Raw genomic sequence first — 25,050 nt, forward strand, 5'->3', positions numbered from 1 at the left:
CAGAATTTACAGAGAGAGGGCCTGTGGTCTTACTGTGGTGCCCTCAAAAAGGTCCAAGATGAAAGTGATGGCACTGCTGTTGATGCCAATGAAGAGGTTGATACATGACAAAGAGACGTAGGCTGTGCTGGGGATACTGAATATAAAGGACATGGGGTACATCATGGGTGTCACAGACCAGCTACAAGAGAAAGGGAGAGATCAAAAAAACGCATCAGCTAACACCATGCCAATGGCCCCAATGATATACTATTAGGCACAATCAGTTGATTAGCACTGCCTGCTAATCAAGAAATCCAACTGACATGGTTCTGATTGATGGCAACTTGTTTTAACAAGCTATAAAAGGTTATGCCCTGGCAGTGGCTAATAGCTTTGGTTTAATATTTGATTACATTAATGTTTAAGTTGAGATTTACAAGAAATATTTTACTGCTACTGTGTAAAGGCAATACTGCTAGTAAAAAGCACCTTATTTGTTTAAAGTGTTTGCAAACCACATGTTATTGCACTTTTGTGTATATAGCAGTACATATAAATTATGTATAAAAAGTGCAATACACTACTTTAGAATTAATTATTCAATTTTGCGCATAACAATGTGATTATTCGCAGAAAATCATGCGATTAATCACGATTAAAAACTTTAATTGTTGCCCAGCACTAGTTAACATCAGTAAACCATCCCCACTTGTGTTTGAAGACAGTATATTTAGCATAAAACAAATAATAGGAGAGTGGAAGCCTCAACTCATCTCTACACAGCATCTTATGTTGTGTATTAAACTAGTGTCAAGAGCAAATAGCAGCAGCAACAAGGCTAAAAAAAAGGTATACTGAAAATCTTTGTGTTAATATATTATAATAAAATCACAAAATCCATCCACACACACACACACACACACACACACACACACTATGTCACTGGGTGTTTCATTAGGTAGTGTGAGCTGTTGAGTAAAGGGGAGGAACAATCTGGTAATGACAGTAGCGCATATTTAGGCTACATGATAAAAAAAAGATCTGCTGAGGCATCTGCAAATCTACCCTTGTGTCAAGTGTTAGAAAGAAAGTCAAAACTGATCACGACAGCCTCACAATTAATAATACAGTTATAGACTGAAAAAGACAAAAACCTACCCATAAAGCATAAGCAGGGCAATAAGTGGCTGGAGATTGGTTGGTGAGGTGTAGCACTTCTTATCAAAAAAGATGAAAATTTCCACCACCATCGCTGCACTGATGGAGTAATTCACCTAGAGAAGGAACATAATTCCATGTTACTGTGCTCATAAAATAGCTTTGTAGACAAAGAAGAAAACCTATTGAGGGTGTGTAAGCATCTTTACCCTGGTTGTTCTAATAAACATCATTATTACATGCCCTTGACTGTTACTGACATTTGCCAAGCATTGGTACACATCTCATAAGGTAACAGGGTCACTGTACCATGTCCCAGAGAAAGTTGGCCATCCAGTAGACCAATGGACTGACACCACTGACAAACTGCAGGTGTTTGGCCTGGGTGACCCTCTCCTGGATTAAATAGAGGATAAAGCTGGCTGGAATGAAGGACATGGCAAAGATGACACAAATGGCCACCACTGCATCCACTGAGGTAGTCAGGCTGGGGAAAGGACAGAGGAAAATGATCAACCTGAAATATCAGGTGCAAATGTTAAGAGATCTCAAAGAGGTGTAAAGCACAAACATTCCACAGTCATACAGGGATAAGTAGATCTACAGATGGAAAAACTCCTACAATGCATCTGGCATCACAAGTTGATGGTATCTGCCAGTTTAAGATCATCTAAAGGGGGATTTTCTTTCCTTTAAAGTTGACCAAATCAAACCCAATGTGTAAGAAGCAGGATGTGAGTTTCCTGGAGCTAATGTAACTTAAAAATTGCTTGTTTCTCAGCAGTGACCTTCAGTGAACAATGTTTATCCAACTAATCTTTTATTTGAGGCTGGATCACGAAGAAAATTTGCTACATAACCATCACACCCTGGTCCTTACTTTTCCTTGCAAACACCTAGAAAAGTTTCAGAGTTTGAAAAGTACTTGATACATGTCCAACCATTGGACACTCACACCGTGATCTCAGAGAGCTGTTCTTTGGTGAGGTTCAGAGGATGGTTGATGGCAGTGATTCCATATTCGTCCAGGTTAGCTCCTTTGGGCAGGTTTGCACGGAGGATGGCATTGTTGGCCACGTTCATGAAAGAAACCATGGCATGCCAGCCCTTATTGTTGTACCAAACCTACAGAAAGACAGTGAATGATGTACTTTGAGTCCTGCTGCTGTATAATATTGATAATTGGTTTAGGAGAAAATTATGTACAGTCTATCAAATTGTGTTATACAATAAGAAATGTGGATCACAGTGATGAAGGTTACCTCTGGCTGGTGAGGCGTTATTGGACTGACCTTGACATTGTTTTGAGTCTCCATGTACCTGAGAAATGTCCCTATGTCCCTCAGTGTTTGTTTGGAGTATTTGCCCTGCAACCAAAATTTCAAGGCCACGTTACAAAAGGAATCGCAAAATAACTATGCAATGAACAATGATAATAGTGCACACAAACATAAGCAAACACATAATGTTGAGTTTTAAAGCCATACCCCAGTAACATTGAGCAGGCGTCCCAGCTGTTCTGCCACATCCTGGATGGTCTTTGGCTGGAGCACTAAAACAGGAAGCTGTCCTCCCACTGATATACCTCCATACCTGGACACCACAGAGAAAACCCTGCTGACATCTACAAAGCTTTACTGCAACACCAGCAACTGCAGCCCACACTATTACAACCACTTGGGGCAGAACTACATAGTTTGTAATATATTTCAAAGCAGCCCTATTTGGACATAACCATATCTGACAATGACCCAGCTGAATCCAAATTTGAATTTACCTTTGTTCGTTCACCCAGTATTTGCTCTTCAAGCTGGAAAGAGACAAACATTTTAAACTTGAAACACCACAAATAGGTTCACAACTCTTAAATATCTTTTTCAACTAAAAGTTTTGTACAAAAAAAAAAAAAAAAAAAAAACTGAATATACCTACAGAGTTCTTGTGTAAACAAAAGTTTAGATAAATGTATAGGCAGGAGATAATCTATATTAAAGTGATGCTCTTAGGTAAAGTAACTTAAAGGGTCATTTCGGTATTTTTAAATATAGGCCCTTTTGTCACATATTTTGGTGTCAAAATGACTAGTAGGTACAGTGCCTTGCGAAAGTATTCGGCCCCCTTGAACTTTTAGATCTTTTGCCACATTGCAGGCTTCAAACATAAAGATATAAAACTGTAATTTTTTGTGAAGAACCAACAACAAGTGGGACACAATCATGAAGTGGAACGAAATTTATTGGATATTTCAAACCTTTTTAACAAAAAAAAACAGAAAAATTGGCCATGCAAAATTATTCAGCCCCCTTAAGTTAATACTATGTAGCGCCACCTTTTGCTGCGATTACAGCTGTAAGTCGCTTGGGGTACGTCTATCAGTTTTGCACATCGAGAGACTGAAATTTTTGCCCATTCCTCCTTGCAAAACAGCTCGAGCTCAGTGAGGTTGGATGGAGAGCGTTTGTGAACAGCAGTTTTCAGTTCTTTCCACAGATTCTCGATTGGATTCAGGTCTGGACTTTGACTTGGCCATTCTAACACCTGGATGTGTTTATTTGTGAACCATTCCAGTGTAGATTTTGCTTTATGTTTTGGATCATTGTCTTGTTGGAAGACAAATCTCCGTCCCAGTCTCAGGTCTTTTGCAGATCAGGTTTTCTTCCAGAATGGTCCTGTATTTGGCTCCATCCATCTTCCCATCAATTTTAACCATCTTCCCTGTCCCTGCTGAAGAAAAGCAGGCCCAAACCATGATGCTGCCACCACCATGTTTGACAGTGGGGATGGTGTGTTCAGGGTGATGAGCTGTGTTGCTTTTGACGCCAAACATAACGTTTTGCATTGTTGCCAAAAAGTTCAATTTTGGTTTCATCTGACCAGAGCACCTTCTTCCACATGTTTGGTGTGTCTCCCAGGTGGCTTGTGGCAAACTTTAAACGAGACTTTTTAATGGATATCTTTAAGAAATGGCTCTCTTCTTGCCACTCTTCCATAAAGGCCAGATTTGTGCAGTATACGACTGATTGTTGTCCTATGGACAGAGTCTCCCACCTCAGCTGTAGATCTCTGCAGTTCATCCAGAGTGATCATGGGCCTCTTGGCTGCATCTCTGATCAGTCTTCTCCTTGTATGAGCTGAAAGTTTAGAGGGACGGCCGGGTCTTCGTAGATTTGCAGTGGTCTGATACTCCTTCCATTTCAATATTATCGCTTGCACAGTGCTCCTTGGGATGTTTAAAGCTTGGGAAATCTTTTTGTATCCAAATCCAGCTTTAAACTTCTCCACAACAGTATCTCAGACCTGCCTGGTGTGTTCCTTGTTCTTCATGATGCTCTCTGCGCTTTAAACGGACCTCTGAGACTATCACAGAGCAGGTGCATTTATACGGAGACTTGATTTCACACAGGTGGATTCTATTTATCATCATTAGTCATTTAGGTCAACATTGGATCATTCAGAGATCCTCACTGAACTTCTGGAGAGAGTTTGCTGCACTGAAAGTAAAGGGGCTGAATAATTTTGCACGCCCAATTTTTCTGTTTTTTATTTGTTAAAAAAGTTTGAAATATCCAATAAATTTCGTTCCACTTCATGATTTTGTCCCACTTGTTGTTGGTTCTTCACAAAAAATTACAGTTTTATATCTTTATGTTTGAAGCCTGCAATGTGGCAAAAGGTCGAAAAGTTCAAGGTGGCCGAATACTTTCGCAAGGCACTGTACAAAAGGTTTTGGAATCCGTGCAGTAGATGGCCTCAGCCAGCAGCCGTGAACTGGCTGCAGTGGCTGCAACGTATTCATTTAAAAATTTCATCCACAAAATGTGCTTCTCTTTTCCACTGACTCAGACTGTTATACGAGGTGTCTGATCCCTACGGATCCCTACCTGACACCATTTGTTTTTAACAAGAAAGAGAAGTCGTACTCAAGTGCATTTCTCACTCTGAAATCTGCCTAAGAGGCGAGTTGTGTTCTCAGTTCAGATTCAGTTTTTGCTTTTCCGAGTTCTTCCTTTTGAATTGGGACGAAGGATCTTATACCTGGTTCTGATTAGGCTGGGGTAGGTCTTCACCAGGTAGTCAGAGATGTTCCTGCCTGTTAGGTCCATAATAACATCTCCTGTTGACTGGATCCTCTGACACACAAAATGACACGCAGTGTACATTTAATATGAGACACACTCTGTATGCGATTTCAGTTGAATTGGAAGTGATACCATAGTCAATGCACAATACGCAATTGCGTGTGCTGAAGGAATTCAGTAGTGTGCTTGAGAAGGTAGATTTTGTGTGTGTAAGTCTCCACCTATGGGGAACTAGCAACTTATGCTAAGCCCTCGGCCAGAAATCTAGGGTTAGTTTTTGACCAGGGCTTGTATTTTGAACCCCATGTAAAGAAAGTTGTTCAGTTATGTTTTTATAATTTAGAAAATATAGCCAAGGTTAAGTCTTTTATTTCAGCCACACATCTGGAGAAACTCATCCATGCCAGTCATCTTCTCCCTCCATTTAATATAGTAACTCCCTATATAAAGTATCTGTTATCAGTCAGAAATCAGTTCATCGCCTACAATTAGTCAACAATTAGTACAATTAGTTCCTGGTTTCACCTCACTTAAGACTCATTTTACAAAATAGCTTTCAATCTGTGATGCGTATTGTAGTGACCCAACTACCTACCTGTGGAGGTGGCAGGCCTCCAGCTCCCTCAGGACACACAGGGAGCATGGTGAGCTTCTTCGGTGTGCTGCAATGACAGTCTGGAGATGGTCTGAGGGAGTTCCATTCAGGGCCAGCCAGCATATCTATCAGGACAGGGTTAACCAGGGGCATCTCCCACTCCGTGGTGATGTTGTTACATGGGAAATCTCTACCGGTGGGAGAAATTGACCCATGTGTTCAAACGAGAACAGCACAGAGGACAGTCTAGAAAAAATGTGAAGTGAACTAAACCTGTGAAGGTGACTCACTCCAGTGGTTCATCAACCATGCAGCGAGTCCCAAAGCCAGGTTTGTCCAACAGCACTTCACCAAAGTATCTCATCTGTGGATCCATAGGGCGCTCATTACTGCAATGGACAAAATAAAAGTACACATTGCTATGTCAAAATCAAAATATTTATTTAGGAACATTTTAGCTATATTAATTTAGTATATTCAAGTCCCAGTGCCCACCTGAAGAAGGTGTACTGTCTCCCATACACCCAGGGACTAAGAGTCATACTTGGATACTCGCCGAAAGGTGGAACGATCAGAGTGAATGTCAATGCCAGGAAAACAAAACTGGCTGGCAGCACAATCTACCAAAGACAGAGACATAAGTGCGATTTAACAGACAATAAAAACAGACAATATTATATAAGATTCGCACAAGGATTAGCATCCTGATGCGTCTTGGAAATCAAGCCAATTCAGACAGCCAAACTATTTAACAGTAAAGCGAAATATAACAATATAACTGAGATAAGGACCTCTGCTGATCCACTGTAGACAGCCTAGTTTTCATATTTAGATCTTGTACATACCGTATACTGTAGCACCACTGAAAACATAAAATGCTACTAAGATTGTGACAGTGCGGTAAATCATAGCAGGCTTACCTGGGCAAAGAAGTCTTTGTAAGAGCGTGTCGCATGATGCAACCTTTTGATCAACAGAGCGAAGAACTGTTTGATAATCAGACACAGGCCTCTGACCTGGTAGGATCCCCTTCCTGCACTGCCTTCTGGGACATCACATGGGCCCTGACCATTGGAGTGCAAAGCCCCATCTGTCTCTGGAATATAAAGCTCAAGTTGCACAGTCTGATTTGCACATGCAGTGAACGCTAGATTAAAGAGGCCAGCCAGCAAGCCAAGCATGTTTAGTGGTCTGTGAACCGTGATCAAAACTAGCAGTGCTCCGCTAGCCTTAGGGATGTAGTTCATAATCTTAATATGGGTTAGGGTTAGAGTTAGTGTGCCAGTACAAGCTCTGGATCAAAATATATTTATGATGGATGGACATCAGTTGGACACGTGTTGAAATTCCCAAGCCGAAGCTCTCTGCATTACACTGTCATTGCCAGGAAAAACACTTTTGCTTAAACATGTGTTCAGGAATGAATTAAAGAATGCTTAAAAGATGAATGTGACACTGGGGAAAATCTGAGATTTAGATGGGAAGATAGATACCACTCCTATGTTTGTACAGTAATCAAGCTATCACCAGCAGCCAGTGAGCTTAGCTTAGTACAAAGACTGGAAACAGGAGAAAACAGCTAGCCTGGCTCTGTACAAAGGTAACCAAAAAAAAAAGAGCCAGCAGCCCTCAACTCACTAATTTTGTTATATCTTGTAACGCCAAGTTGTGGTTTTACAGGGATTTCTCTACCAGAGCATTTCTTGGCCGGAAACAGTAACTTCCTGGAGTTTTGTTGTCCACTTGAGGTGACAAACAACATGCTAATTAGTTAGTGAGCTTTAAAGTGTTGGTAGCCAGTCTAGCTGTTAATCTTGGGACTTGACAGGAAAGTACTGTTTCACTGTTTCAGCCAGCAATAGGTAGCTAACCAGCTGCTGGCTGTCGCTTCATATTTACAGAATAGTGAGTTGTATTGATCTTCTCATCTAACTCAGCAAGAACGAGAGGGCATTTCCCAAAATGTCGAGCTATTCTGTTAATTTCTCAGTTGACCTTCACATATTCTTTTTATTCAACAATATTTATTTATTCAAAACAATATATTACAACCCATGATAGACTGTAAACCCTCATAAATTACAGATATTGATGTATTTTTCCCACAAGAGCAGCATTTGTCCAGAGCTGTAAGCTGAAAGCCACTGTCACCTTTTTGTAGTTCCATATCAACAGCCACTCTGTTGAATCCACAGAGACTAGTTCGAAAGATCTGTTGCAATGATTTCTTGTCTGAGAGAGTTAGAGAATGGGATACAAAGGATGTAATTTACATGATGGGTAGATAGAAAAGAGGCCTACAAGAGACTACAACTACACATTTAGACACACAACAAATCAATAGGATGAGAAAAAGAAATTAAGGGATAGCACTACAAAAACTTTGTGCCGTTTTTCTTTTTTTACCTTGTATACATTTCCTGTTGGTTGCATTCCCATCAGCAGTGACCTTTAGGAAGATCTACAAGGAAATAGCTTATTTTATTTTCAGGACCCAAGATTAACAGATGCTCTTGATTACAAATCCTTATGAAACAGAGTAATCACTGTGAAGGTGAACGTCAGGCAGCGACTGGATGACAGATTGCCTCAATAAAACGCTCCTTGCTTTCTTTTGTACTTGCGATCAGATTGCTGTTTAGCACTGAAAATGAAAATATTACTTGTATTGAGGGGGTAGTCATTGTCAGTTTGATCTATTGTTTAATATTTTTAAGTCCTGGGACTATAATGTAAATTTGAAAACGGAAATTACTTTTTTGATTTCCTAATAGATCACAACTGCATGTAGTTGGTAAAGACAAGCAGTCCAATGGTTACTAGAACTGCTACCATTTCTTTTTTTATTATTTCCACACACCTCCTCCAGCGATGCGTCGGACACGCCAAAGCTGCTGAGGCCGATATCAACAAGGGTCTCCTCCAGCTCCCTGAAGAGGCTAGCATAGGCCCTAGGCTGGAAGTTACGGTTGGGCAGCAGATAGGTCAGCTCCTGGCCAATAGCCTCGATGAGACGAGCCTCTGGCACGTGATGATGGACAAGGGCTGTGATGCTTTCCATGTTACCTGGAAACAAGTGATAAGGCTAAATCATCAGACTTGCATCCCTTTTTAATTAATTAATTAAATATATTTTTTACCTGCCCTTTACCTATTTTATATGCATATATCTGACAACTGAGACATGGCATGTTAAGTAGAAATTTACTTTAAGAAAAACCACAAAAAAGAGGGTGTGCAAAACCACAGCAGGGTAAACATTTGATAAATCATACTGCATATTCAATTGACCTTTAATAGTTCTACAGAGGGCCTACAGTAGTACAGTGAGCACAGTAAGTAAAGGGTGTTTCTACGTGTGTTGGCTGCAGGTACAAAAAGTAGACTGAGAGAAGTGCTATTCATCAACAGGACAAACACATTATGATCCATTGCATTTTTAATTTAGAAGTTGAATAGACTAAAACAGTTTAAAGAAGACTGACAATGCACTTGGCAAAACAGAAACTCACCAGACAAGGGTAGAACTAATGGTGACCTTACCATCCATTTGTCTGTCTGGAGTCTGGCTCTCCTCCTGGTTCACTTTAAACTTTGAACACTTTGAACATTGACAGGAGCAATCCTCTGTACAGTCACAGCTGGCCTGCAGGACAAAATGTTATCAGAAACCATTTATTATATCTCCTTAACTTATATCTCTCCTGCAAGCACTTTCACTCCCCCTTATTCTCACAGGGATTCATTTACATAGAAATCAGAGAGGGAATCATAAAGGTGAAACCATTGTATTAGTCCATCTGATGTTAAATATCTGTAACCGTTTCCTGTACAACTTGGATAAATCCACAACAGCTGAACAGTAATAAGGACTGCTACAAGAAGTCATTCCTGCCCTCTGCAATTAATATCCCCTATAAAACACCCCTCTGGGCAGGGAGAGGATACCTATTCATTATGAATGACAATGTACATTCTACACTCAGTTTCACAGTTGCAGTCTGAGAGATATATCTTCAAGCCTTTTTTTACCTGTACTTATTTATATATAGTTTGAATGAATATATATTTGTAAATGTATTCACTGTATGAATATATTATCTATATATCAGTAAGCTTTTTTCTTTTTTTGTCTATTTATATATTATTAACCAGGATTTTAATTGATAATTTACTATAGCCAAATGGCTGTTTAATATGATGTTCTAGCCAAACAATAATTCAATTATAGCAGTATATTTAATCCAACCTTCAACCCAAATGTATCATTTAACTTTTAAAGCTACCACTGTGTTGAAAGCCTTAATGCACACAAATATACACAAGGCTCCATTTCACGACTTCCCACCTTTGGAGTGTCATGTTTCATTCGTCGCACAAGAGTGAGGTAGAAGCCAGCGCCAAAACAGTTCTTCAGGAAGATGGGGGAGCCGCAGCAGTAGAGGCGGCCCTGAGAGATGATGGCCACCCTGTCACTCAGCAGGTCGGCCTCGTCCATGTGATGGGTGGACATGATCACTGTGCGCCCTGCAACATGGGATAGTGATGGACAATGAAAAATGGCTAAATAGAGAGAAATGAAAGAAGGATGGATGTTTGATGATTCAGATTTTGCCATTTTTCTGAAGTTCAGTAGGCTCAAGAATATATGACATGAAGCATTTGTTATTTCCAAGTTACCCAGTTCTTTAGCAATCAGGTTTTGTGGAAAAACTATCAAGATTTGTTGTCTATAGTAGCATCAATGTTTTGTGAAGGATCCTGGTTAAATTGTTTGTGGCCCGACCATCATAAAACTTAGATGTAATATAGCATAACAAGCTACTTTGTTTAGAATTATTTTCACCTCAGATCTCTTCTAATCATGTTATAAGCAAAGTTCATGCCATGTATAATAACACTAGTTGTCAAGGAAACCTGATAATAAAACTTAACTCATAATTTTCTGCATATTAATTTGCAAAATATTTCCTCCTGCCAGCAAACACTTTAGCTGACAACACATGTTTGGCAGTTATTACAAATACAACATAATGTTAAATGGTTGGTTTATGTGACAAAAACAAAGACATTTAATGCATGATGATAACAATTAGAGGAAATATAAGAGTGTAAAGGTATGTTATTGGTCTATTGATATTGGAAAATACTTTTCTAAGTCTTAATCTGTCTGATGGACTAATGTAGAAAACCTCCACCGTAGGGCTCTGTACACTCTTCTAGCCAGCAGGGGTCAGTGTTACCTGCACGGTATTTGAGAAGCAGGTCCCAAATGGAGCGTCTGGAGTATGGGTCCACCCCTGAAGTGGGCTCATCCAGGATCACCACCTTAGCCCCACCAACAAACGCCAGGGCAACCGATAGCTTCCTCTGCATGCCCCCTGGATTAGAACATCATAAAGTAGTGACAGAGTACATTTGTGTGAGTGTGTGTGTGTTTGTGTGTGTGGTTTGCATTGGTAGTGACTAGTAAACATTAATACATTAGTCTATACACCTGCATACTAAGTGTGGATCATCTATTGCAAAATAAGACAGACCTGAGAGGTTCTGGGTCAGCGCATCCCTCTTGTGGGGAAGACCCAGATCCTGCAGCATGTTTTCCACCTCTTCCTCGGCCTCCGCTATTGGACGGCCTTTCAACAGCGAGTAGAAGAGGATATGCTCCGCTACAGTCATACTGATAGAAAACAAGAAAAAGAGGGGGGAACTATTACATTTTACACACTACCACCCTTTTTTTGTTTTGTTTTTATCACTCTGTATGGTGGTTACTATTATGGTACAATGTAAAATGCCCCAAAACTATTTGAATCCGAAATTCTACGTCTGAGGAGAGTTACATACTACTGAAAAAGAATGTTGTGTTGAGGGCACATTCCCAGAGAGAGTCGGATGGTGTCCATGTCTGTGCGAATGTCCTTGCCATAGATGGTGGCTGTCCCTGAGGTAGGAGGGAACATACCGGTCAAAATGGACCTGTGAGAAAGAAAGAAAGAGAGAAATGAGTAAAGTGGAACAGGATGTCCCCAAGCTACATATTGACACTGCAAAAGTAATTTGCAGAGACTATTTTCTACATGTGAAGTACTTCACATATGGGTGTTGTAGGTGAGCATGCTTGCATGTACAGCATCTGTGTGACGTACATGGTGGTGGTCTTCCCAGCCCCATTGTGGCCCAGAAAGGCAGTAATCTGGCTCTCATAAAAGCTGATGCTAAGACCATCCACGGCCGGTCTGGAGCTACTGCCAAACACCTTGACCAGGTTCTGGATACAAACTCCCTTCACCAGGTCAACTGGCTCTGCCTCAAAGAACGGCTGACCTGCATACAGCAAAGACAACCACATGTATGTTACTAATTTGTCTGAACTAGGAGTAAATATGCCTCTGGACTGTTTGCGTAGTTACAAAGCAAAATGAAATCTACCACAGCGGACGTGTCTTTCAAGTAAACAAAGAAACAATAATAAAAAGGTCAACCAAATTACGTGACAATCAAACGTCACATCTCAGAAAGTAACAGAGGTGTAATTTTATTTCTCAAATGTGTATGAAAGAGGCAAGACACATATGAGATCAGCGGATTGGACTGTCATACAGTGTAAAAAAGTGTTTCCATCACTTATTAAGTGAACATGAAACTGAGACACTAGCAGTATGTGTGTTCACATATGCCAGCAAGTGCAAACACACACAGGGACATTGATTTCCCACACAGTGACTTTGATTGGCAGAGAGGGAAATGGAGTGCAAATAGAGAGATGACCTCAGCCCTAAATGGAAATCAAGTGTATGGAGAAATATTACATTAACATGTGTAATTAATTATATTTGGAATCATGCTGTAATTTGTCCTACTGATATGTAGCAGATATGGTGATATATAATCAAATGCAGCCACAATGTGTAAAAATAAAATCATGATACTGTAGAACTATTATGTCCCTCTTCCAGGAAGTTACCACGTAAACATGTTTTGGCTATGAAGTTAACAAACTGCACCTATCTGTAAAAAAACAGCCCTGTACACCCTCAATGTGATGAAAGAGTTGTGCTGAAGCTTTTTTTTTTAATATGAAACAACAAGCAATATGTAATTATTATACCGTCTTTCTCCTGGTTCTCCTCTGCCTCAGCCTGGTTCAGCTTCTCCAGCCTCTCCCGCTGATCCTGGTGTTCACATGAGGCTGTCTCCTCCAGAGTCTTGGGTTTCTTCTCATCTTTCTCCTGATCTTGGTCTTCCTCCTCCTCCTCCTCCTCCTCTTTTTTCTGCTGCTCTCCTTGCTCTTTGGTTGCCAGGTTGTCAAAGGCTTTTTTATCCAACTTCTGTCTGTTGCCGCCTTTGGTGAAAAACAAAGATGGATTTTAAAACTGACTCATGTCACTGGACAACAAGCTTTTAACAGTCTAGGTCCTCTTTATTTTAGAAATAAATAATAATAAATAAATAAATAAATAAATAAATAGACATATTAGTGTTCAGGAAAAATGTTAAGTAAGAAAGCTTACCTGAAGCTGGTGCCACACTGTTGAGCCAATAACAGGGCAGGAAGGGGAAGTAAAATGGTCGACCAATTCCATACTGTCCTGTGACGAAAAGCAAAATAATATAGTAGTAGTTACAGTAAATTTGGAAATAAATCAAAATAGTATTTGTTTTTACAGCAGAAGTTGTGACCAAACCCTTCATTTCTCTCTAATGCACTGACCAGGGAAGACATTGTCCAGGTACCAAGCAAGCACACCGTACAGTATAGTGTCCAGGCCCATCATGCAGATGGAGGTAAGAAAGGAGAACTCATCTCCCTCCAGGGGGCTGGTCTGGATGTTATCCCACTGCAGACCCAGGCCCTGCTCTTCGTATCGCGACAAGTACTCTGTGCCAAAGCCAAAAGCCACTTGGGACAGCAGACTCTGAGGGTAGAAGTAATGATAAAATCATCTTTGTTCTACATTTAAAGCCTGTCCTTCAACCATCTATTGTCCAAAGTGTATTCAGTGTTTTAACTACATTTTCCTCACTACATAATTTGAGAAATGCTATGCTAGTTAGTAAAATAGACTGTGTGACTCACTCAGTTACTTTTAGTCTTGAGTTTAGTCAAGCATAGTTTTAATGCTTCAGTGTCTTGCGATCTGATGGGTCTGTAATATAATTAAGGAATAACAACTAGCTGTGTTTTAAATATGGCTGATAAAATACCAAAATCAATTCCTATATCTGATAATGTACATGAGAAGAGACAAGTGTTGAAGATTCTGAGCAGGCAATCCTGTGCTGTAGCTAAAAATGAATAATTACTCTACATTTGGTAGCATGTTTTCAATTGAAGCACACTCCCCTGTTAGAGAGAGATGCTGAGACGTGACACCCACCACCAGGATCTTCATGTCCTTGGTGATGCGGTCTTGCCAGGCGAAGCAGAAGATGTGCGGGAGGTAAAGGGTGAAGTAAACAATGCCACAGCATGCTGCTGCCAGGTTGGCCTGGTTGAAGAAGACGCTGAAGAGGAAGCATTGCATGATGGTAGCCATGGTAAAGGTGAGCAAAAAGAGGAAGAGGATGACGGCGTTGCTGTAGTTCAGTACCCTTCCTCCCTATAGGTCAAAGACAGAGACAAAGACGCAGGGTGATGTTTTCAATTGCAATGCAAAGAATCTTCTTAGGAATGTGAAGGACATGCCGATTAATGTTGTGAACTAGACAAAAAAGTTGTCTTTACATAAATGCTTTTGTAAATAATTTGGCAGGGGAAGTTTTCCCAAAAACTGAGATTTGATTGCTTTGGAGCAAGTTGCAATGGATACACTGGCTAGGTTCTTAAACATTGATTTTCCCTATTAAATCTCCCCTTAAATAGCTTTAAACTTAGAAAAGACTTTTTTCCCCCCACACTGTATGACAATGTAACATATACGGGGTATTTTGTAGCTGCATTAGTTATACATAATGATTGAACTGAATGAAATATTCAACTCCAGGACACAGTGTTTTCAGAATGCAATGTAGACATTGTTTGGGTAATCTTGGTATAAAACATTGCTCTACACAAATCCTCCATTAGAGGTCACAACAGTCTATTTTGCAGTAACATGTCAGATGAGGCACTGGCTGTCTACAAAAGATGACTTGTGTAAGAGTTCATCATTGATCAACCCACACCTGCAAAGTCAGTGACATAATTCCCATGATGTCAGGGTATTTACAGTTGTTTCATTAATGATTTACATATGCAATCGGTGAACCCATATGTTATCAGTTAATTATCTCAAGAATCTGGTAATGATTCACAGTAAAACAGGGTGATATCCTGACATTTATATCCAGAGATGTCAACACGATCAGAGACACACTGGATTAATCATTAAAAAGATTCACATGTATATTAAGTGTTTCTGGATTATAGTACATTTAATAGTCTAGGTGACTAAATACCAATTAAGTGAAAAACATTAAGGAAATCAGAAATGTGCTGGAACTTAGTAGAAGAAAGCCTACATGCACTCTAGTTGCCCCATTCATATAATGTATACATTGCATTGTCAATGTGGGAACACAAACAGCTGTGTTCTGCACAAACAAATGTTTGCATGAAATAAATTAGATAACACCGGAACAAGGACCTTTAGAAATCCTTGAATCTTTTCTCACCATGATGATGGCCGTGAGGAGAGCGGTGCTAGTGCCCATCATGAGGAAGCTGTCAATAAACCAGGTGGACCAGATGACACCGCTGGTGACACCCATGGCCTTCAGGGTCTCCTTCAGGCGGAGTTCCTTCTCCAGGACAATACTCTTGACTATCATGGACACAGAGTAGACCCAGGCTAGTACCATGAAGATGGGGAAACAGCGGTTCAATGTCAGCATGAAGCTGGACAGAGAAGGGGACGGAGAAAGGGGGATGGAGAGAACGAGGAGAATGACACAGTTACTGAAGAGGGGCACCACAATTGTGTGACACTCACAATCTATCAGGTTTACTACCAAAAAAAGTAGTTAACTAAGTAGGAAAGGCAACTTTATTCATACAGCACAATTCATACATGCAGACTCAGTGTGCTTCACATAAAAACATGTTATACAAAACATACAAAATCAAAAGCTAAAAGACAGTCAACAATGAATTTTGCTATGGCTGTTAAATGTGACTGAACTTTTTTTAACATTACTTAATTATCATGTTTTCCACTCACAGATCATCCACATAACAAGGGTAGGGCATCTGCTGTAGGTAAACACCCAGTGGCCACTCCTTTCCTGTCTGACCTTTGATGATCCCATGCTCTATTATGTCCTGGAGGTAAGCAAAGCCACCCCAAACATAGCGGAGGTCATCCATAGGATCGGCTCTGGGGCCAGGGTCCCAATACCTGAGCAATAGACACATATTTAGTCTCTAAATGTATCATCATTGAACTAAAACCATAATTTCCATTTAGACTTTGATTCTAACCTGTCTTTGACCTTATTGGTGCGTTCCACTGCATCAATATCCATACGGATCTTGAACTTAACATGCGGCGGGACCTTGGTGGTCCAAGGGTACATATTTACGAAGACAAGGCCCGCCCAGAACTTGCTGTCCTCCAACAGGCCCAAGGCCCGATGAGTGATGGCGTCTTCATCAGGCTGAGCCATAAATTTATCCAGGATTACACACTGGGTGAGGGAGAATAAACAAGAGAGAGAGACAGCCACATAAATGGACAGGTGTTAGACAGGGGAACCCCTGTGTATGAGCAGAGCATCAGCAGAACTGCATAGGAAAACTGCAAGTGTTAATCTGACATTTAAAAATCTACAGAATTAAGTGTAAACTGATATGGTTGTTGTACATGAATGTTTGTACAAAATTTCAGGGCAATCCATTCAATAGTTTTTGAGATATTTCAGTCTGGACTGACTGACGTTGCCATCCTTAAAAAGGTGAAAAGCCCAGAGTTGCCAGTGTTGGCTCGAGTCATTATAATCCACACTCTGCACCCACAATTGCAGTGACACTCCAGCAGTGGTTGTCTCTTCCGTGCAAAGCGTGTCTGACATAGCCATTCACTGTAGGTTAATGCAAATAGGGAGGGCCATGATCCAAAAGGAAACACTCCAAAACAACAATTTTCCCCTGAGATCCCAAGCACAGATACCCCCCCACCCCAACTCAAAACACATACACACGATTAGCAGTTCAAACACATGCGTGCATCCAAAATACACACATATATGTATTTACAGACACAATGTACACATGCCGAAAAAATTATTCAAACCTCAAAGACTGTGGGTTCATTTACATTCACCTACCGACACTGCAGCCCCACTGTGTGCTGTGATACACGAGCATGCCACCAACGGGCAGCCAAGCAGCCATCAAGCCCACGGTCATTGTTGTGGCTTTATAAAGGACGGTGGATGGAGTGACAGCTGTATCTAATCAGCCTCAATCGTTCCCACTCTCCCTGTCACACTCAAGTGCTGTAAGCTTCAACCTGGACAAAAACAAAGAGCACCAACCATCCACCCAGCCATGCCCCCAGGTGGCCCCCTTGTCACCCCCCAGTGCGATGGGCCTCTCATCCCGATTAGCCTCCTCAGGGAAAGGGGTGATTTTAACTTTGTTTCAAATGCATTGGTCCACTAAATGTGGAGGGCCCTCACAAGAGAAGGTTTGTGATGTATTCGGGGGTTTTTTCGTTTTTCTTCACCCTCCACTCCATCAGCATCAAACAAAAGAGACTCGACAGCTAGTTTGTTGCTCTGGCTCTCGCCCACCTGGGTAGATTTCCATGTCTCTGGACGGGGGGACAAATTGCAGAGCCCAAAGACAGCTCATCTAAATGCTCACATCATGTCTAGAATGGTAGTGACCACATAGTGGTTTGGCAACCAAGGTATTGGAATCAACAAGTGACAAGACCTGTGCTTAATTGAATTATATCATGAATGGGTCTGTCCTAGAGCTTGACATCTCAGGTGAAGTGAAACGTGGAAAAACAGTCCACATTCTCAGTCCAATGGGAGAGAAGGTAAGAAAGTTAGCAAATACAACCCTGACACCTCATCTTCATATGGAAATGTGGAGCTCCCTTTGACTTGTCGGTATGATTACGCATGCGGATACACATTTCACACGCACAAAATCCAGTCAGTGGAATTTGGCAAGGTATTTCACCTCCAACAAGATGAAGAACATGCTAAAAGGACAGATGTCTGAAATGCCCACTCACATCCCCATATTGGTTAAGCATCCGAATGACCCGGTCAGTGAGGTTGAAGATGTCTCGCCAGTCGAAATCCGGCACGTTGGGTAGACGGTCCTCTGGTGGGCCGTTGTGCAGGAAGTTGAGGATGTGTTTGGAGGAGAACGGCGCCTCCTCTAGACTCCTGTCAATGAAATCCATCACAGATGGATTGCGGATGGTATCCTGAAACAAAAGGAAGTAGGGGAATAAGCTTGATTTACCCTGTTCCTTTTTCCATTAACAGCAAGAGCTTTTTTTTCCTAAGGAAGATGTTGCTGAGACACCAGTAGGAACACAATAAACCTTTCACAACAAGGAAAAAGGAAAGATAAAGCAATACATATGCAGCATCAACTTAATCCAAGCAATAACAATGTTTTTTGATTTGTCTTTCACAAAAAGTCTCGAGGAAGAAAGGGAGTTAAGAGAAGGATAACCACTGAAAAGAAATAAGAGAGAAAAGTAAATTTGACAAAATGAGGAGGATTAGGATGTAAGAGGCAAGCAAACAATGACGAACAATAAAGATAGGTAGTTATAGTGAGGCAGAAAAGGGAAGAGAAGAGGTAAAGATAGACACTTAAAGAGGGGGTTGGATGGAAAAAGAAAAGAGATGGAATATTTTGGTAAGATATGGTTCTATATTCAAGCAGGAAACTTTGTGAACTTCTTAGATCTCAGCAAAAATGATCCGTGAGGATCAGGATAAATAACAACAACATCATTAATCTTCTAATTTCAAAGGGATGATGTTTGGCATTGGATGTCAGCTGGAATGGCAACACAAAGGTGGATCTGCTATTAGGCACAGAAGAGCTGGTATGTGAATGTAATATTAAACCAACTTTTGGTTGAAAGTAATTTAAATGTAGTGATCTTTGATGATGTCTTGTATTTTCTTCACTGATTCTTCCAATTTTTTTGTATGTTAAAGTTTCTACCACGAACACATGACTTGATAAACCATCCTGCCCCCCATTCTGCCTCTGATTGGCTAACCCTAAACCCCCATAACTCTAAACTTAATCAACCTAACCAAGGAGGCATCGAATACTAGCCAATCAAAGAAAGAGTTGTCAAATATCTGGTGGGGCACAAAAATAGTGCTGTTGTCCTACCCGGATCATCTTGACTTGGACTCCATCTTGAAAAAAAGCCCAGATCTGAGGAGCCACTTCCTCCCAGGCTTTCCCCATCGTCCTCAGCCTCTCCAGCTCCTCAAATGTAGTGTTTGCCTACAGAAGAGACGGAAATGTGTGTTTGCATGTGTTGGTGTATCAAGATAGGAAGGACAGGAAATTATTATCAAAAATGCACACACAACTATTCTCACAAATGTCCATATCTGGATGCACAACATTCAGAAATATATGCAAATACAAACATTTTGCACACATGCATAGAAGAAAGTAACATGTTGGGAACACCTGCATGTATACACGTGCATATGTGTACACAACATTCAGAAGCTCAAATACACACATTGTCTCAGTTCTGCTAATCTCCTGCTACATACCATTCCCACATTAAACTCTCTGTGAAAACAGGCTTTGCAAAGACAACACACACATTCTCACACAAAGAATTCCCGCGGGCCTGTTCAGATAACCAGCAACTGTGCAACAAATGCACTCTGTGCCAAATCGTCAAATATTTACTGCACGCTTATCGTTAAAACCCTGGATGTGTGTGGGTACAGTGCTTTGTGTGGCAAATACCAAAGGCCGGCTATTCCAGTATTCAGTCATGTGCAGTGGGGGATGAAAGCGCTCAAGAGTACACCCAATTAAACGCCTTCCTCTTGTGTGCGTCTGATTTTGGGTGACAATGGGGACAATGGAGCCGGGGTGACAATGGAGGCCTTTGGTGACAACTGGCCGAATGCATTCAGCCTGCCCAGTGAATCCCAGTCAGGTTCCCACAAGTGAGCGCTTCCTCATTCCCTGAGGCAGTTTAAAACAGCAGCCAAAAGCAGTAGGAGGACTGGGGGATTCCTTAATGTGATTTCTTCAAGGGGCAGTCAAGGGCTCTTGGTGTTGGTGAAGATTTGGAGTTTTTTGTGCCTAACTTATATATATCTATATATATATATATATATATATATATATAGATATGTTGAAACAAAGTGAGCACAGATTTAGTTCCATAAGTATTATATTTTAAACTCAATAAAACACTTGTAAATGCTCCGTATCTGTATAGTGCCTTTCTAGTCTTTTCGACCACTCAAAGCACTTTTACACTACATCTGCATTCACCAGTTATACACATTCACACACTGAGCCTAAAAACTAACATTCACACACATTCATACACTGGCGGAACAGCCACCAGGGGCAATTTGGGGTTCAGTATCTTGCCCAAGGACACTTCGACATGCAACCAGGGGGAGCCGGGGATTGAACCACCGACCTTCCGATTAACGGCCAACCTGCTCAGGTTGTGGTGTCCTGTTATCTACCTTTACCTTTATGCCAGAGGGTAACGAACATATCAGGTAGTTTGCTGAAAGGTTCTGAACCATCGAAAATACGGTGCCTATCAGCATGCTTGACTTCTGATTGTAAAACACCTGAATAAATGCCTATTACATAACCAAGAAGTACTTTTACAGTCATCATTTTGGTGAATGCAAATGTAGTATCATAAACACATGATCTGAGATCAAACCTATTTGTGAAAGCCAGTAACTGCTAAAATGTTGGATAACAGAAGAGAAAAAATGGTTTAAAGATTCACATTTTAAATTAAATCTTAATATTACAGTATGTTGGGCTACTGCCATGTCTGAGCGCAAAACCCAAAAGCAATGAGGGCTCAGAAGTATTAAGCTGTAAAGTTTGTCATTGTACCTCATAATTAATTGATTCTGAAAACGTCCATTTTATCAAACTGAACTGTGAAGAATTGTCATGCTTTCTGCTTTTATGCAAATTTGAATGACATGTCCTGTGTGGACTTTAAGGTGATTTTTTCTCTCCGGTGTGTGTCGAGAGTAACAAGATAAAAGATCAGTGATGGCAGGATGCTGATAAAAACCTGCATAGTTCATCATTACAGAAAGCGTGACAACATATGTTTAGTTACATGGTGCTTCATATGGAGTTTCTCATGAAATAAAGTGGTGCAAGACTTAAGAGGAAGTAAAAAGAGGTCATGTTTTTGGTCTTGTAAAGTAATGGATTAACCCCTTAGTCATTACTTTCTCAGTGCAATTAAGACCCAAAAGGAAGAGGAAAACAAAGAGGGCATTAAAGGTCGGGTAAGAGTAAACACGAGTGTTTGTGTGTCTCTTTTTGTGTGTGTGAGCACACATCTTGAAGGACAGACTCATACTGCTTACATAACACTGAAAAAGCCATGGCGCCAGTTGACCGTGTGGTAGTCATCACAGCCAATCAGCTTGTGTTCTTCCATTGCAGCCAAGCCATCCATGACTGCTGCCCCCCTGAAGGGCTTTGACCAACACGTATCTACATCTAGATACAAAGGGCTGGACATGACATGAGGAAAGCTGATCCCCTTTCTTCACTGGCTTGCTTTCACCAAAGAAAATCAAAGATATGGATGTCATAGAGTAATAGAAAGCATCTTTAAGGGAAACTTTTATATTTCTTTATACATTTTTCATTATCTCCCCAAATGTGTTTCTCTATAGATGACGCATTTTTTTTGTTTGTTTAATGACCCTGCCAACTCCCTAGATTTCTCACTATTTATAACCTCCGAAAACTAAACACGTCTTTTCTAATACAAACTTGATATAACACTTTTGTGTTCCATCAATCAGCAATAGAGTAAAAAATATATATATATTTTGAAAGCCTTTCAGTGTATGTGCAGAATTGTATTTTGAATATTATATTAACAGGGTTAAGCATTTGATTTCCACTATCTTAAATGTATTGGTACATGGTACTACACCATGCTTTGGATAAATGTGGCCAATGCTGCTTACATTTCGTATGATCTGCCTGACAGCCGGCGAGTCAGGGGCGTAGAGGATCTGCCCCATCAGCATGGGCTTGACGGAGTTCCACATGATCCTGGTGACAGGATTGGACTCCAGTTCTTTCATCATATCATTGCAGAAGGGAGCTGCAGGGAAAGGTTCTGCGTTACTTACTTGATAAATCATACTGAATATTGAGTATGTGGCAAATGAATACGTTTCTTTTATGCTCATCAAATTACTGTATACCATGTACCATATTTGACAAGGTGAAGATTGGTGGAAATGTGTAAGTGAAAAGGAGAAAAAACTGTTTTGCAATACAAATACCACCAGCCATCCATCTTGAAGAAATGGACACGGAAAAGGATTTAATATAATAGTATTGAGAAATGGCCTTGTGATTCTATAGATGATACTATATTCAGAATCTTTTTATTTTTGTTGCTGTTGTTTTGTTCTGTTTTTCACATGGACTAACTTTCCACCAGATTTCATTCCAAATGTTTAAGTTTGTTGATATCTTGCAAACTAACAGAATTCATTGAAGTGTAACAACCCAGTGACTCTGTCAAACTAAACCACAAGATCCACTGATATTTACGACAAGTTAGACTAGGGTTACTCCAAAAAAACGAAAATCCTGAGACCTTTATACTAATATATGGTCTACTCACTAGTGCTGTTGTCATACGTGTAGTGGTCCTGTGCCCTGCCGTTGTTGATGCCCAGGAAGGCTTTGTAGTTATTGTCCTCATACCAGTTAAAGGAGGTGACTCGGGAGAAAGCGCCCTCAGTGTAGCCACATACCAGGCTGGAGGCAGCGGCCATCACCTGCCTGAAGGACAGATTGTTCTGGAAGAGAGGAGTCATGACCTGGAGAAGCTCCCTGGAGCTATTCCTCTGGAACAACTGTGGAGAGATAAGGAAGGAAAAGAGAGCTTGGATAAGAACAGAGAGGTGTGAGCTTTTACATGACAAATAATCCTTAAAAGTTATTTTATGATAAAGATATATGTAGTAGCAATATGAGCTTGCTTAAGCTGTGATTAGTTGACATTTTGGAGATATGGTCACATGGTTGACACTATGCTCCTTAAGATATAATTATATTCTAACAGCAACAATAACCGTTTTGTTTTTTGTAGTTTTGGGCTTGTATGGTCACAGTTTCCACCTTTGATTCAATAGGCCAGGAATGACTGAGTGGTTTCACATCATCTGTCTCGAGGATCCTGTCTATCCTCGAGACAGAGAGTCCTGCCAACAGGATGTCAGACTGTCAGCTACACTAAATCTACCATGGAAACAATCCAAAACAAACAAAACAGTAGTTTAACACAAAGCTGAATGTTTTCAACAAAGGTAAACGAAAAATTGCATGGTTAAAGTTGAACAAATACAAATTATTTAGACACTGAACCTTCTATCCATTGCAAACAACTCATCTAGTAGTGACCAAGCTAATACTAAGGTAAACAATGGGCAGGGTGGGAGGGTTACTTTAAAAATGTAATCCGGTACAATTACTTGTTAGAAAATGTAATCAGTAATGTAATCCAAGTAGCAGAAAACAACAGTAATGTAACCTGATTACTTTTAGGTACTTTTGGATTGCTTCAATACTAAAATACGCAAATAAAGACAAGAGGGTATCAAAGATTGTCTGCTTAGTGTATTTTTAGAGGAACATACAATTATAAAATATCCCATTCCCATGAAATGAAGTTTAGGCCTAAATGTTTTTTTTATGATGACATGCACTAGGCCTATAGCAGGATCTGGCCCATCAATGACAAAAAAATTTGGTTTTGAAGGCATTCTTGATTTGGTATGTTTCATTTCTTGGAAACGATTTTAAAATGTTGATGAATCATCCTGCACTGGGGGACCTGCATTCATTTAGTGTCCAATGAAAAGCTTTTTTATTTTTTATGACGCTGCTGAAAATTAGTGTTTCTGGGAACGGGTGCCACTGTAGGAAAGCCTCAACTCTGCAATTTACGGAGTTTCCCGATGGACAGATTGCTTTACTTGTTCCTGTAGCAAGTGAGCTAACTGCTGCTAACTACTGCATTATTTAATTAGCTCAGTTAGCCTGCAGCTACTGGTCAAATTAGCTTACTCTGCCCATACTGGGAGCTCGGAGCACCGAGTGTGTGTTTAGGTTTACACCGTTACTCAATCACTGGAGGTCTTCAGGCCAGGGTCGGTGAGGGTCCCGGTGGGGAATGATTGCGGGGAGCAGCGCAGGGCGAGCAGACAACGAAACTGCGCCCAGTAGCTTCCCAGTGAACATGACATGAACAGGACCGAACCCAGTCTCATTAATTTAGCTGACACAGCGCCGGGGTGACAAGAGATGGTGAGGGCAATCCCAACAAAAGAATAAGAATGTGCATGCACTTCATGTTAGTGAGACAAAGACATACACAAACACAACAGATCAGTCAGTCACCACTGATGTCTACGTTTTTCCATGTCTGGAGGCTAGCTGCCTCTGCAGCCTCAGTGTTGTTTCCATAACGATGATGTATCTGTTTTTGAAGCTAAAGAGGCCGGTTCTGGATTTAGCCTTCCTCATGCGCACTAAATGATATCCCCTCTACTGTCTGTTTGCGTAAAAACTCAGGCAAAAGGAAGCAACTGTTTCCTGACAGCTAAAAATAGCAGGCGGTGCACTTCTGAATGGAGACAGACTGGAGCTAATTGGGCTTTGCCATTACCTCTCTCAGTTTGTCCGAGGCGGCAGAGACGACCCGAACCCAGAGGTGAATGTCTATGCCTTTTGAGTGATTATCCAGCACAAGAGGAAGCTGGAGAGAAACAAAAAAAACAACATTTTGTAGAATGAATAACGTTACTTTCACTTTTAATTAGTGTTAACATTTCATCTCCAAACTGTCAATGTGCTGTGAACTGTCAATTGTTTCTCACAATTATCATATTTCCCATATTATATATTTCACAGATGATGTTACTATCCCGCACAGTGGCATCACTTTGTTTTGAAGAGCATAAAGGATAAGAGGTGATTAG

The 25,050-nt window shown here is 40.6% G+C and overlaps 1 protein-coding gene across 1 annotated transcript in view; it reads right to left on the reverse strand.

Annotated features, from left to right (window-relative positions):
• Positions 1-25,050, reverse strand: part of abca4a (ATP-binding cassette, sub-family A (ABC1), member 4a) — a 37,619-nt gene that overhangs the window by 4,719 nt on the left and 7,850 nt on the right. The window contains exons 7-39 of the mRNA XM_038725088.1: positions 24,738-24,827; positions 22,689-22,923; positions 22,018-22,157; positions 19,178-19,294; positions 18,045-18,242; positions 16,277-16,482; positions 16,017-16,193; positions 15,472-15,694; positions 14,196-14,417; positions 13,529-13,733; positions 13,329-13,406; positions 12,926-13,159; positions 11,964-12,141; positions 11,662-11,793; positions 11,355-11,494; positions 11,058-11,195; positions 10,163-10,341; positions 9,358-9,460; positions 8,675-8,880; positions 8,221-8,275; positions 7,966-8,046; positions 6,735-6,910; positions 6,310-6,434; positions 6,105-6,203; positions 5,815-6,004; positions 5,176-5,270; positions 2,918-2,950; positions 2,628-2,733; positions 2,433-2,507; positions 2,096-2,265; positions 1,450-1,627; positions 1,141-1,256; positions 34-181 (exon numbers count right to left, since the gene is read on the reverse strand). Of these exons, the coding sequence (XP_038581016.1) occupies positions 34-181; positions 1,141-1,256; positions 1,450-1,627; positions 2,096-2,265; positions 2,433-2,507; positions 2,628-2,733; positions 2,918-2,950; positions 5,176-5,270; positions 5,815-6,004; positions 6,105-6,203; positions 6,310-6,434; positions 6,735-6,910; positions 7,966-8,046; positions 8,221-8,275; positions 8,675-8,880; positions 9,358-9,460; positions 10,163-10,341; positions 11,058-11,195; positions 11,355-11,494; positions 11,662-11,793; positions 11,964-12,141; positions 12,926-13,159; positions 13,329-13,406; positions 13,529-13,733; positions 14,196-14,417; positions 15,472-15,694; positions 16,017-16,193; positions 16,277-16,482; positions 18,045-18,242; positions 19,178-19,294; positions 22,018-22,157; positions 22,689-22,923; positions 24,738-24,827 (4,848 nt within the window). The remainder of the gene's footprint in view (positions 1-33; positions 182-1,140; positions 1,257-1,449; positions 1,628-2,095; positions 2,266-2,432; positions 2,508-2,627; positions 2,734-2,917; positions 2,951-5,175; positions 5,271-5,814; positions 6,005-6,104; positions 6,204-6,309; positions 6,435-6,734; positions 6,911-7,965; positions 8,047-8,220; positions 8,276-8,674; positions 8,881-9,357; positions 9,461-10,162; positions 10,342-11,057; positions 11,196-11,354; positions 11,495-11,661; positions 11,794-11,963; positions 12,142-12,925; positions 13,160-13,328; positions 13,407-13,528; positions 13,734-14,195; positions 14,418-15,471; positions 15,695-16,016; positions 16,194-16,276; positions 16,483-18,044; positions 18,243-19,177; positions 19,295-22,017; positions 22,158-22,688; positions 22,924-24,737; positions 24,828-25,050) is intronic.

The sequence above is a fragment of the Micropterus salmoides genome, unplaced genomic scaffold (genome assembly GCF_014851395.1).
Source record: "Micropterus salmoides isolate LMB-PRFRI ecotype aquatic unplaced genomic scaffold, ASM1485139v1 Ms_hic_scaffold_1, whole genome shotgun sequence".
Classification (NCBI taxonomy): domain Eukaryota; kingdom Metazoa; phylum Chordata; class Actinopteri; order Centrarchiformes; family Centrarchidae; genus Micropterus; species Micropterus salmoides.